This window comes from Heteronotia binoei, chromosome 9, assembly GCF_032191835.1.
Source record: "Heteronotia binoei isolate CCM8104 ecotype False Entrance Well chromosome 9, APGP_CSIRO_Hbin_v1, whole genome shotgun sequence".
Taxonomy (NCBI): Eukaryota; Metazoa; Chordata; class Lepidosauria; order Squamata; family Gekkonidae; genus Heteronotia; species Heteronotia binoei.
Window position 1 is genome coordinate 4,168,591 of NC_083231.1, and position 12,039 is coordinate 4,180,629.

The following is a 12,039-nucleotide window of genomic DNA, read 5'->3' on the forward strand; positions in this document are numbered from 1 at the left end:
CCTTTCAGAGCAGCCATTTTCTCCAGGGGTAAGTAATACAGACATAAAGAGGCGGCTACACAGAAAAGTATCAATAATATTGATAATAAATTGTTTGTTTCAAAATATAGAGTAACAAGCCAAGACTTGTATCAACAATTGTTACTTTTATACAGTTTTTTCCTTTTGTTACAATATCTTCTCCAGGAGAGCTGACCTCTGCCAGCTGGAGATCAGATGTAAAGGTGGAAGATCTCCAGGCCCCACCTGGAGGCTGGCAACCCTAAGCTGCTGGCTGGCTTGACTTGGAGAAGTGATTTAAAGAGACAAATGCCTTCTCCAAGCCAGCTGATGGGGTGGTGGGGCTTCAGGAGCCACAGTTTGGCCACCCCTGTGCTAGAAGAATTTGGGGGTGGGGGGGAGATAAGCATTGGAAACAATACATGTAGGAGAGAAGAAAGCCCTTTCTGAATGCAGTTAGGACATCAGGGGGGAAAATTACCCTCAAGATATCCTTCAAAAAGGGTTCCGTGGTCATTTGATTTCCTGGTTGTTTGAAGGAAGACAGAAGTAACTGATCAAGTTTGAGCTGAATCCACAGGGAACTCCTTCATCTGGAAATCCGTCCCCAAGGCTCACAAACAGCCACAGTAGCGGGCATTCGTCAAGGGAACCAGGCCAGAGATTGACAGAATGTGACCACAGATTCTTTTTTTCATTAGATAGAGCATCAAAAATTTAAAGACGAAATGCTGAGCTCATCAGGATCTAATACAACTGATGCGTCCAGTCATTGTCTCTGTAGCCGTTATGAATGCCAGCCAGTAGGCACCCCCAACATTCCATGGAGGTTATAGTTCCTCTCCCTCCAGCATCCCATGGAACAACCTTCGAAACACTGCTAGCTCTCTTCCCCTGACATTTCAGTTACGATGATCCCCTCAACTGCAGAAATGTCCTGGCTAGTAGCCACAGACTATACAAACACTGCTTACAGTTGACAGCATGGCATTTGGTTTCTAACGATGAAGCAAGACTATGTTACAGCAATGACCAAATGGAATTTATCACACAAATGTCTGGACCTTCATTGGTTGTAAAAGTTGAGCACCTGAAGGTCTACGATAAAGCAGTCCAGAAGGCAATTCTCCAACAGAAGTGAAAACAGATAGGAGGCCCCATTCATGATCGTGAGGTTTGCACATGGTAAGTTTCCACTGGATTGTTTCCTTTGGTTTCAGGTTTTGCAGAATTAACGGGGGAAAGAACACCAAAACCCTATACCTGGAACAGGGTGTTTCTGAATTACGGCAAGAGCAAAAATGCACAACAGTATCTCAAACAATTTCTTGGTAATCTAAGGTTGCACCTGTGCGTTTGGACCGAAAAACGGTGAGCAGACCAGTGGAAATCTGTGCGCATCTGCTCATGTGCTCCCACTAAAGGGAACCTCATCCTGGATGTCTCTGTCACCTGAAATGTGAAGCTGCCCTCAGCGCCCCTGAAATCCGCACTCAGGTTTCTGGAAATACTGAAACCATTGAAAAAACTTTTGATCTGACCAAAACCAAACAAAAAACAATGGAAATTTGGGGGGGAAACTGAAATATACACAATACTTACTGTCCAATCAAACCAAAATTTTACTACTTTAACGACCAAAAATGCATAATTTATAGTTTACTAGGTGTAAAAAATTGCAATATTTGAGATATTTAGGGAATTTGTAAGTTATAAATGCCATATTTCCTTCAAGCAAAATTGCAAATATAAAGAATACTTGTGAGAAAACTGCCCCGTTTAGCACATGTACCTTGGTTAGAAAGAGCTCAGTTCTCAATGAAACTGCAGTTTTCCTTTGAAGCTTTGGTGGTTTCTGCCCCATGTCTTTCTGAGCTTTTTTTCGTCCAGCAAGGCAGGGCAATAAAGCTACTTTCTACCCAGCCTGTGATGAATCCATGTGGCTTGGGGAGAAGTGAAACGTTCAAAAACAGGAAGACTCTCATCAAAAGAACTAAGTTAAGAATGAAAGCCCTGCATGCTCCCCTTATGAAGATCAAGAGTCCAGCACAAGAGTGGCCAAACTTCCTTAACGTAAGAGGCACATAGAATAAACATCAGATGTTTGAGAGCTGCAAGACACAACCGCCAGATGTTTGAGAACCATATGGATGGATGGAGCAGGCAAATGGATGGGGGGAGGGAGAAGATGATATTGGATTTATACCCTGCCCTACGCTCTGAATCTCAGAGTAGCTCACAATCTCCTTTACCTTCCTCCTCCACAACAGACACCCAGTGAGGTGGGTGAGGCTGAGAGAGCTCTCACAGAAGCTGCCCTTTTCAAGGACAACCTCTGTCAGAGCTATGGCTGACCCAAGGCCATTCCGGCAGCTGCAAGTGGAGAAGTGGGGAATCAAACCCAGTTCTCCCAGATAAGAGTCCGCGCACTTAACCACTACCCCAAACTGGCTCTCTGGAGGTCATGTGGCCAGGAAAGACTGGCATACTAGCTGGAGGGTCACAGCTCTGTGAGAACTATGGCTGACCCAAGGCCATTCCACGGTTCTCCCAGATACGAGTCCACACACTTAACCACTACAAACTGGGAGAAGTGGAAAGAAAGCTGGCTTGGAGAAGTGATTTAAAGTGACAAGTGCCTCCTCCAAGCCAGCCAATGGGGTGGTGGGGGCTTCAAAAGCCACAATGTGTGAGAAACAGCCACAGTTTGGCCACCCCTGGTCCAGTAGATCCTTAAAGACTAACAACATTTGTAGAACAAAGTTAGAGTCCGGCAGCACCTTTAAGACCTTTTGTGAATGGCTTATACCCTGAATTAAACTTTGTTGGCCTTAAAGGTGCCTCTGGATTCAAACTTTGTTCCTCTACTTCAGACCAACATGGATACCCGCCGGAATCTAACAAAATTTGTGGTACGATATAAGCTTTCATGAGTCATTGTTCACTTCTTACTCTTTTCTACTGCTGCAGAGAGACCAACATGATACCCATCTCAATCTACCTTCCTGGTGCAGAAAAACATCCTGGATTTAAGAACTGTATATGTCTACAGCATATTCACCTTGCCTTTGAAAGCATTTCACTCATTCTAAAAGACAAAATATTTCACAGGGTTTTTTTAAAGTGCTCCCCGAATTTCCAGTTTATCTTGCATACCAGTAGCACGTACCCAAATGGCAGTCACTACAGAACACGAGGAATAGTGTGAGCTATGCAGTCCCTGGATGAACCCCCACCTTCGCTCTGAGCCCACTTTCTGCAGTAGAGAAACACGACCACGTTACAGGGCTGTTGTAGACCACGTGAATAACTGCAATGATTCATGCAGCACAAGAGTATTTATTCCAAAAATGTTGTATCCTTTTGCTTAAAGTAAGCACAACTGGGAAGCCAAAAGGAAAAGTGAAATATTATAAGGGACCCTTTTTTGCAAGTTGTTCTGCTGCAAAGACTGTTTTCACAGCAAAGAACTCATGCACTACTGAGAAAGCCTCACCTCTTTAGGAGCTTGCTTTATTTTTATTTTATTAATTATATTTTTAGCCTGCCTCTCCCGCAGCAATCGGGGCAGTTAACATAAATGCAAAACATAAATATTATATAAAACAATTTAGCACACTGGCCCTCTGGCAAGAAGATCTGAGAAACTGACAGTAGGTCAGATAACGGAATGCCTGGAAGAATAACTGTCTGACAGGCCATGTGCAACCTTGACAGGTCAGACAGAGCATTCCACATGGTTGGAGCAACAGCTGAGAAAGCCCTTGCTCTGGTCAAGGTTACATGAGCTACCCAAGGACCAGGCACTGCCAGAAGCCCACGTGAAGAATGCAAGCAGGGGGGTGGGGGGCATGATAAGAGAGGCAGCCCTTAAGGTACCACTTAGAGCTTAGAGATTAAAACCAACGGGAAGCCAGTGCAGCTGCTTCAAAACAGGCAGAATATGTGCAGATCACGAAGCATTGGTCAGCAGCCTGGCAACCACATTCTGAATAGCATCTTCAGGGGCAGCCCTGCACAGCAAACAGTCCAATCGGGAGGTGACTGCCACAGAAATCACTGTGGCCAGGTGTGACCAGGATAAATGTGTGTGGGGGGGGGGGGGAAGAGGAGACAACTGATGAGCCAGGTGGAGATAGAAAAATGCCAGTTTCACCACATTTTTGTCTGCCAGGGTGAAGTGTCCAGCAGAAGGGCAGGATGGGCAAGGGCTGTCCAGGGCTTTCACCCAGAGCGACCTGCAGTGGAATCCCCCTGGCCTCCCCAGGAACACCATGCAAGGAGGGAGAAGACTCCTTCCCCTTTCGGAAGCCCATTTTCTGAGCAGGCTGTTTTTCCGCTGGTGCTCACCAGGCAGGAGTGCCAGCCAGGAAGAGGCACAGCGTTCCCGCCCGCTTCTTTCTTTGGGGCTCCGATCCCTGAGCAGCAGCAGCAGCAGCGCGGCCCCGATCCCTTCGCTCTGCCTGGAGTGATGGTGGTGCTGGAGCGGTGCGCATAGGGGACTGGCTGTCTGCAGCACCCAAAAAGCCCAGGCCCGTGCTGGGGGGAGGGGGGCGTCGGAGCCTCCACGCTCCACCGAGAGCGGGGCTCAGTCCCGGCTGCAGACCTGTGCGGGGCGGAGGAGGAGGCTTCCGGCCGGGAGAGGCGACCTGGTCCGGGGGGGCTCTTCCGGGCTGGGCGCCCCAAGGCGCGTGCACCGCAGTAAGGGGTCTGCTGTCTGCACTCGCGGGACCGCGCGAGGCTCGGGGGGGTGGGGGGTGGGAAGCGTGCCGCCGCTCGAGAGAACCGGGCTGGTTTGGGCTGACTTACCGGGACCCCTAGCAGAGAAAGCCTGCGCATCCTCATCCGCCTCCTCCCGAGACGCCAGCCCTCGAGCGCCCCCCACGGCCGCCTCCTGCTGCACCTCCGGGGGGGGGGAGAGCCGAGCCGCGCCCCTCCCCAGCGGGAGGGAGGCTGGCAGGTAGAGACCCGCCGCCGCCCAGCTGCTGCTGCTTCTTCCGCCTCCTTCCCCGGATTTTGAATTTGGCGCCCAACAGGCTGGTTGCTGTCACGTGGGCCCGCCGGGGCCAATGGGCGCCAGGCGTAGGAGTCCAACGTTCCGTGCCCGGGCCGCGCCTGCGCCCTGCTCCCACGGGGGTGGGCGGGGCCTGACTGTGGGCTCTGCGAGGGGGCGGCGCTCATGGCGGGGGTTGGGGGGGTGAAGGACAGCCTGGGAGGCGGCCACGCCCGGCGGCCTGAAACGGGCCTGGGAGGGAGGAGCGGCCAGGAGGCGGTGGTCAGGGCGGCGGCAACCCTGCCTGGCGGAGCGCCTCAGGCCGCGCGGCCCTGCTCGACCCCGCTGAGGAAAGCGCGCCGCTTTCGCGGAGGCCTAGCGCGCATGAGGCGGGGCCACGGCGTCATGCCCACCCACTTGCTCGAGGCTGGGCGGGGCCGGCCTCGCCTGGCCCATTCAGGCAGCCGACGGGAAGGAGGGGCGTGAGCCTGGTCCAATGGCAGGAAAGGTGGGCGGGGCCAGGCTCGTTGGGCCGCGGCAGGCCGCCCTCCCCCCCCCCGCGGTTCCCCTAGCAACGGCGGGATGGCGAACGCCAGCAGCGGGCTGACTTTTCCTCGCGTCGGGTAAGGCCGCGGGCGCTTTGTGTATGCGCAGAGGCCCTGCCGCCGAGGGGTGGTGGGCGGGGCGCTCTGCCTTCGGGGCACCCGGCTGGGCCGGGCCTGGTCTGGCTGGAGAGGGCCAGCGGGAAGGGAGGAGGGGAAGCGCGGGGCGCCCCCGGCCCTTGGAGGGTGATGCGAGCCCCAGCGGCAGCGGAGGAGCTGCAACATCTCAGCAGCGGGTCTCCTCCTCCCCGCTCCTGGCTTCACCTCACCCACCCCTGGGCTAAGGGGCGGTTCCCAGAACTCCTGCACATTGTCACCCAGGAGGAAGTCATCAAAGTCAGTCTTGTCTTCTCAGACTGGCAGCGGCTCTCCAGGGTCTCAAGCTGAGGTTTTTCACGCCTATTTGCCTGGACCCTTTTTTGGAGATGCCAGGGATTGAACCTGGGACCTTCTGCTTCCCAAGCAGATGCTCTACCACTGAGCCACAGCCCCATTCACGGCTCTCCAGGGTCTCAAGCTGAGGTTTTTCACGCCTACTTGCCTGGACCCTTTTGAGTTGGAGATGCCGGGGATTGAACCTGGGACCTTCTGCTTCCCAAGCAGATGCTCTACCACTGAGCCACAGCCCCATTCACGGCTCTCCAGGGTCTCAAGCTGAGGTTTTTCACGCCTACTTGCCTGGACCCTTTTGAGTTGGAGATGCCGGGGATTGAACCTGGGACCTTCTGCTTCCCAAGCAGATGCTCTACCACTGAGCCACAGCCCCATTCACGGCTCTCCAGGGTCTCAAGCTGAGGTTTTTCACGCCTACTTGCCTGGACCCTTTTGAGTTGGAGATGCCGGGGATTGAACCTGGGACCTTCTGCTTCCCAAGCAGATGCTCTACCACTGAGCCACTGTCCCTCCCTCCCCCCTAGGTCAACCCTGCCCAGTGCAGCGTGTCTGTTCTCTCTGTGCCAAACATCGCAGCCCCACACAGCTGTGGACTTTCATCTTCTCTCTGGGAGATGCATTCCATTTCTCTTGCTGTCTTCTGTGGACCTGAACTCCCAAGATGCAAGGAATATTGCCTACCCCAAATCGCTTTCCCCGCTACTCCCTTTTATCTTCCTCTTGGTTAGCTTGTGTGATCCCCGTGTGCTTTGTAGGTATGATTTGCTGTTTTCTTCTTTTATAATAAAACACTTTTCCGGTTGCTCCTCAGCCTGGTTTATTTTGATAGTTCTCTAGGGGTACAATCCCTGTAATCACCGGTGGAGATCTCCTAGTTAACCGTTCTTGCATGACTCCAATTACACTAATTCCCCCTATTAATTTGGAGACTTCCAATTTGGGTGACAGTAATGTAGTATAAAACTTGTCCTTGCCCAAGCATCAAGAAACACACTGTTCGCCTGATACGGAACAATTTCCATAGACTGGTGGTGGTGGATGTTGTGGTCAAACAACCCCTTTATGGCAGTAGAGATGGCTCAGCGGGGTCTTGAGCAATGAATAGTTGGAAATCCCCACACCTCAATCTGTCTGTTTTTAGTAGCTTGAACAGGCACCCTCTCCCCTTGCTTTCCCCCTCCAACTGATTCTCCGCTCTTCTCAACATTTTGTGTCTCCCTGAGGATGGTCAGTCGTCATGGGGTCACCTTTGTTTTTGTTTTTTAATGTTAGTTCACAAACCCATATTCCTGTATGTGCCGAATATTGCCTTTGCAGTTGCTGTTTTCAGGAGGGAGACTAGATTATCTGGCCCATTACCACTTAGGCCTTGCTAGCAAAAAAGGGAGCAATTCCTGACTGAATGAACTGGATTCAAAATAAACTGTTAAAAGCTGTTAATAAAGCTGTTCTCAGGAGGGAGACTTGATTATCTGGCCCGTTACCACTTAGACCTCACTAGCAAAAAAGGGAGCAATTCCAGACTGAATGGACTGGATTCAAAATAAACATGTTTAAAATCCTTATTTACAGGAATATGAGCTTATGTGGAAAGAACAGAAAGACTGCAGCCAAATTCTCCCTCTTCTCCTCCAGCCTCCATGCTTTCTTTCTACTCCTTGCTTTTCAGACCACTGTTTCATAGTTACACTTTTGCCTCAGGAAGCTTAGTTCTTCAGTGGCTCCTCATGACAACTTCTCATAGCCTTGATTCTCTGTCTGGTATATTGGGAGCTTTTATTAATACATTCCGTGTTCTAGTAATTATAATACCTTGAAATTGGTTTTTTTGGTGTATTTTTTGGTATTTGTGTGTATGTGTGCGTGTGAAGGCATGTTGACTTCTGGTGACTGACCCCTATAGGGGGCCTGAAGGATATTCAGAGAGGCAGCTGAATAAAGCCTGCCCCTGTCCTCCTGACCTGGTATTCCAAGGAGGTCTCCCCTCCCAGTACTAACCAGATTCTTAACTTCCAAGATCTGATGAGACTGGTCTTGCAGCTGGGCTGTCCAGGTCAGGGCTTAGCTTGAAATTGCTGTTTTCTAATGAGATGAGCTGGTTGCAAACTCTTTCTACATTTGCACATGTTTGTGAATATTTGTGATATTTAAAAATATTGGATGATTCATTGATTTATTTTTCTTTTCTTTTTCCAAATCCTACCAACCTATGGTTAAAGAGATAGGAAGTAATAAAAGTAAGTAAGGAACAGAAATAAGATAATTGAAATGCCACTGTATTCTTCACAAGAAGACAACTGTCAAAGCCAGAAGTGACCGTTGAAGTTGCTGTGTGTCAAGAGTGTACCCCACCCCGTATCCTCTTGTCATATAATAACTTAGTATTGTCTTGGGAATGATCCTGAGTATCTGTTTAGTTGAGTGAGACGGTCTGTGTCCTATTCTGAAATGATTAACTGTTGTTTTGCTTTATGTTACTTTTGCTTTTGCTAGATGGCGCATCCCCAACCCTTATCTCTGCTGCTTGTTAGCATGGTAACGAAGGTCGTGCTGGAGGAGAATAAAGGAATTAATAGCTTTACACCTGGATTGTAGTAGAAGGGGGGACAGGAGATGTAGAATGCCCGCCAAATGTACCCGCCGCTTTTTGCCATGCTTTGCTTGAAATGATAACGGCCCACCGAGGTTATATAGGAGATGCCTTTGGGCTGGCACCCCAGTTTCAGCAACTTCTTGTATTGCCTTGAGATGCTTGGAATAAATGTCTGAATTTACCGACTGCATGTTCCTTGGGGGCGAGGCTTTGCCTTCTTTGAAGGTGGCGTGGTTTTCTGCTTTCAAGATTGGAATGGGAGGAGACTTTATTTGATAGTGATGTAATTACTTGGCCCTCTGGGGATTTGTGTATTATTTCTTGAAGCCATCTCAACCATGTTCTAGAAAATTCTTTATGTCCAGTGAAGTTTTGAGTTTTAGATATACTTTTATGTCTTCATATTGGTGTAGTCAACCAGAGAAGCACAAAAATTTGAGCCTCCTGTACTTTAAATATTTCTGTCTGTGCTAGCAGTTGGTTTTGCGATTGTGTCCTTGGCTGTGCCTCTGTGGATTCTCTGGGTAGCTCTAGTTGCTGTCACGAGTGCAGAGGCATTCACGTTGGCAGTGGAGCATGCAGAAAAGGTTCCTCTCAGGGTTGCCTTGCCTCAGCTGTCCATGGCTGCCACCAGAGATTGGTTTACATCTTTTATTTTAAAAGAGAAGCCTTTTTGGTCTGGAGGAAATGGAAAATATGTCACTATGTCATTGAGTGGGTCAATGTATGTTCCAGTCAGGAGAAAGAGTTTGGGTTTCTAGATACTCTTAATGATTGTGCTGACTGATACGTACTGATGTTGTTCCACTGGCCCTGATAAGGGGATTTTACTCTTAGGGCCTAAACTGGAAGGTGCATCTTTGCAGTATTATTATTTGCTGTATATGTAATTGCTGCTGACATAAGGCCGACACATTTGTGACCTTCCAGAAATTGTGTCATTCGTTTCCATACTGGAAAATGACATGTTGGGCCTTAGAGTAATTGTTGATTTATAGGTGTAACTGGGACTCTGTTGTATTTTGACCTCTGAAGAAGGCCTCTTCAGGCCAAAGCGCACCAGAGATCCAATACCACAAAGTCTTGGTCAGACCTATAAGAACTCCTGCTATCCTCCTCTCTTTGGAATCCTGATCCTTCTCGGTGGGGTTGCTGGCCTGAAGCAATTTCATTCCTCCTCTCTTCTGGGCCACATGCTGCTCCTGCTGACAGGGGAAGGGGTGAGCCAAAGAGGATTACAGCAACCGCTTTGGCCCAAGCCAACATGGAATGGTCCAATATGGAAATGAATGGCACAGTTTTTGGAAGTCCACAAATGCATCTGGGGTTCTTAGTTCCCACTGACTCAGGGAGAACAGGTGGCTGCCTGCTGGGGGGAGCAGCTATAGCTGTGCCCTCACCATCCAGCACAGGCACATGCCAGGGCATAAGGGCCCTCCTTTCCCTCATTAGCAATTAGGGGATTTTGTTTAATTAGCCCTGTTCTGTTTAAATTAATTTAGTTTAGTTAGTGCCCCAATGCCCCCTCCTCAGAAAAATCCTGGCTATGGGCCTGAGTGGGATTGAGGTGATGAGAGAGGAGGTCCTGAGACTGATCCCCAGGCCCAGAGGTATATGGACATCCAGGAGTTCTGAAAGAACTCAAATGTGAACTTGTGGATCTCCTGACAAAAACATGCCATCTGTCACTAAAATCTGCCTGCATTTGTAAAGACTGGAAAGTAGCTAATGCAACCCTCATCTTTAAAAAAAAAAATTTCCAGAAGAGATTACAGGCCGGTCAGTTTAACACTACTGGGTAAGTTGATGGAATCTGTTATTAAAGTTAGAATTAGTAGGCACATTGATGAACAAAAGCTATTGTGGAAGAATTAGCATGGATTTTGTAAGGAAAGATCTCACCTTACTAACCCGTGAGAGTTCTTTGATGGTGTGGCCCAATAGATGCTTTTGACCTCGACTTCCAGAAAGCTTTTGCTAAAGTTCCTCATCAAAGGCTCCTAAGTAAACTCAGCGGTTATGGGATCAGGGGACAAGCCCTCTTGTGGATTAAAAATGGGTTAATGAACAGGAAGTGGTGACTCTGTGTGGGTAGTTTCCACAGGGGATGGTGGTGAGCAGTGGGGACCGCAGGGCTTGGTGCTGGGTCTGTTGCTTTTTTAACTTGTTCATTAATGATTTAGAGCTGGGAGAAAGCAGTGAAGTGGCCAAGCTTGCGGATGACCCTAAGTTGCTCAGGGTGGTGAGAAGCAGGGAGGATTGTGAGGTGCTCCAAAGGGACCTGTCGAGGCTGGGCGAGTGGGCGTGACAGAGTGTTGGACTAGAAGGACCTCTGGCCTAATGCAACATGGCTGATCTAATGTTCTTATGTATTTTGACTGTGCTCTTTCCGGAGAACTTTTATCAAACCAGGTTTGGGACAGATCATAGCACAGTTCCAGAAATAGTATGAATGATGACATGTGAATGCTCCCCAAAACAGCCACGGCAGATTAAAACATTGATAGAATCAGTTTCTGAGATATGCTCTACTATATGATGCAGGTTAGCTTTACTAGAAATGCTAATACCTGCATTTCTCTTCTTTCCCAGTGGCTTTGATGATGAAACTTTGAAACTGCGGCAACTGAAATTGGAGAACCAGGTAAGCTGTGGGATAGATTTTGGCATGTTTTAAAGCAGGAACAAATAAATTTTACTGGTCTTGGGTCTTGCTAGTAAGGAGTTTTAGCGGCTAGTGACAGGCACAGAGGGGAAAAGGGGAAGGCGCACATACTCAGGCATAACTAAGGAGAATTTTGACCCATTTTAGCACTCTGGCGGTTCTTGCAGTGGAGAGCTCCTGCCTTGTCTTCTTGCCTGGACCCAGAGAGAATCCTGGCAGGTTGCCAAACAGGCACCTGCACTTGAGCAGGAGGGAGGGCAAGCTGGGGCTGACTGGCAGCAACAGAAAATGTCTGTTCTGATAAGTGATCATTGTGTGACCATCCCCCTCTAGAGCTTCTCCTTTGGATGATTTAGAAGAACCCCCCCCCGCCTGCCCTCCATAAGCATGCTGTAGGAGTCTTCCTATCCCTGGTTTTATGGAAATGCTGTGAAGTTTCAGAGTTGGTTTTGATCAACTCAGGCTCATGCAAGAGGTACCAGGCCAAAACGGGGCTCACATGCATTTTGATCTCTTCCTGGATACATGTTAAAATGTCCAGATCACTTGTGTGAGACTCTGCAAGCTGATATAAAACTTTGAGTATTACTGTAGCTGCGAAGGCTTGTCCATTAATGTGTTGAAATCTAAGGATATAATATTTAGTAAAAAGAAGGGGGAAATGTTTAAATGGGACATAGGAGGCCAGTCCATGGAACAGGTTAATCAATTCAAATCCCCGGGAATCCATTTTGAAGCATCTCACATGGAAAACACACCTGCACTTTGCAAGGAATATGCCCTGAGATTAGGG

General features: G+C 48.9%; 1 protein-coding gene and 1 non-coding gene across 2 annotated transcripts in view; one reads left to right on the plus strand and one right to left on the minus strand.

The window, feature by feature from the left end:
• Positions 1-5,575: 5,575 nt before the first annotated feature.
• TULP3 (TUB like protein 3) overlaps positions 5,576-12,039 on the plus strand; it is a 41,034-nt gene continuing 34,570 nt past the window's right edge. Inside the window, exons 1-2 of the mRNA XM_060247289.1 lie at positions 5,576-5,616; positions 11,174-11,225. Coding sequence (XP_060103272.1) covers positions 5,576-5,616; positions 11,174-11,225 — 93 coding nt within the window. The remainder of the gene's footprint in view (positions 5,617-11,173; positions 11,226-12,039) is intronic.
• TRNAP-GGG (transfer RNA proline (anticodon GGG)) lies at positions 6,016-6,087 on the minus strand. The gene has a single exon. It is a non-coding gene; the product is annotated as a tRNA-Pro (tRNA).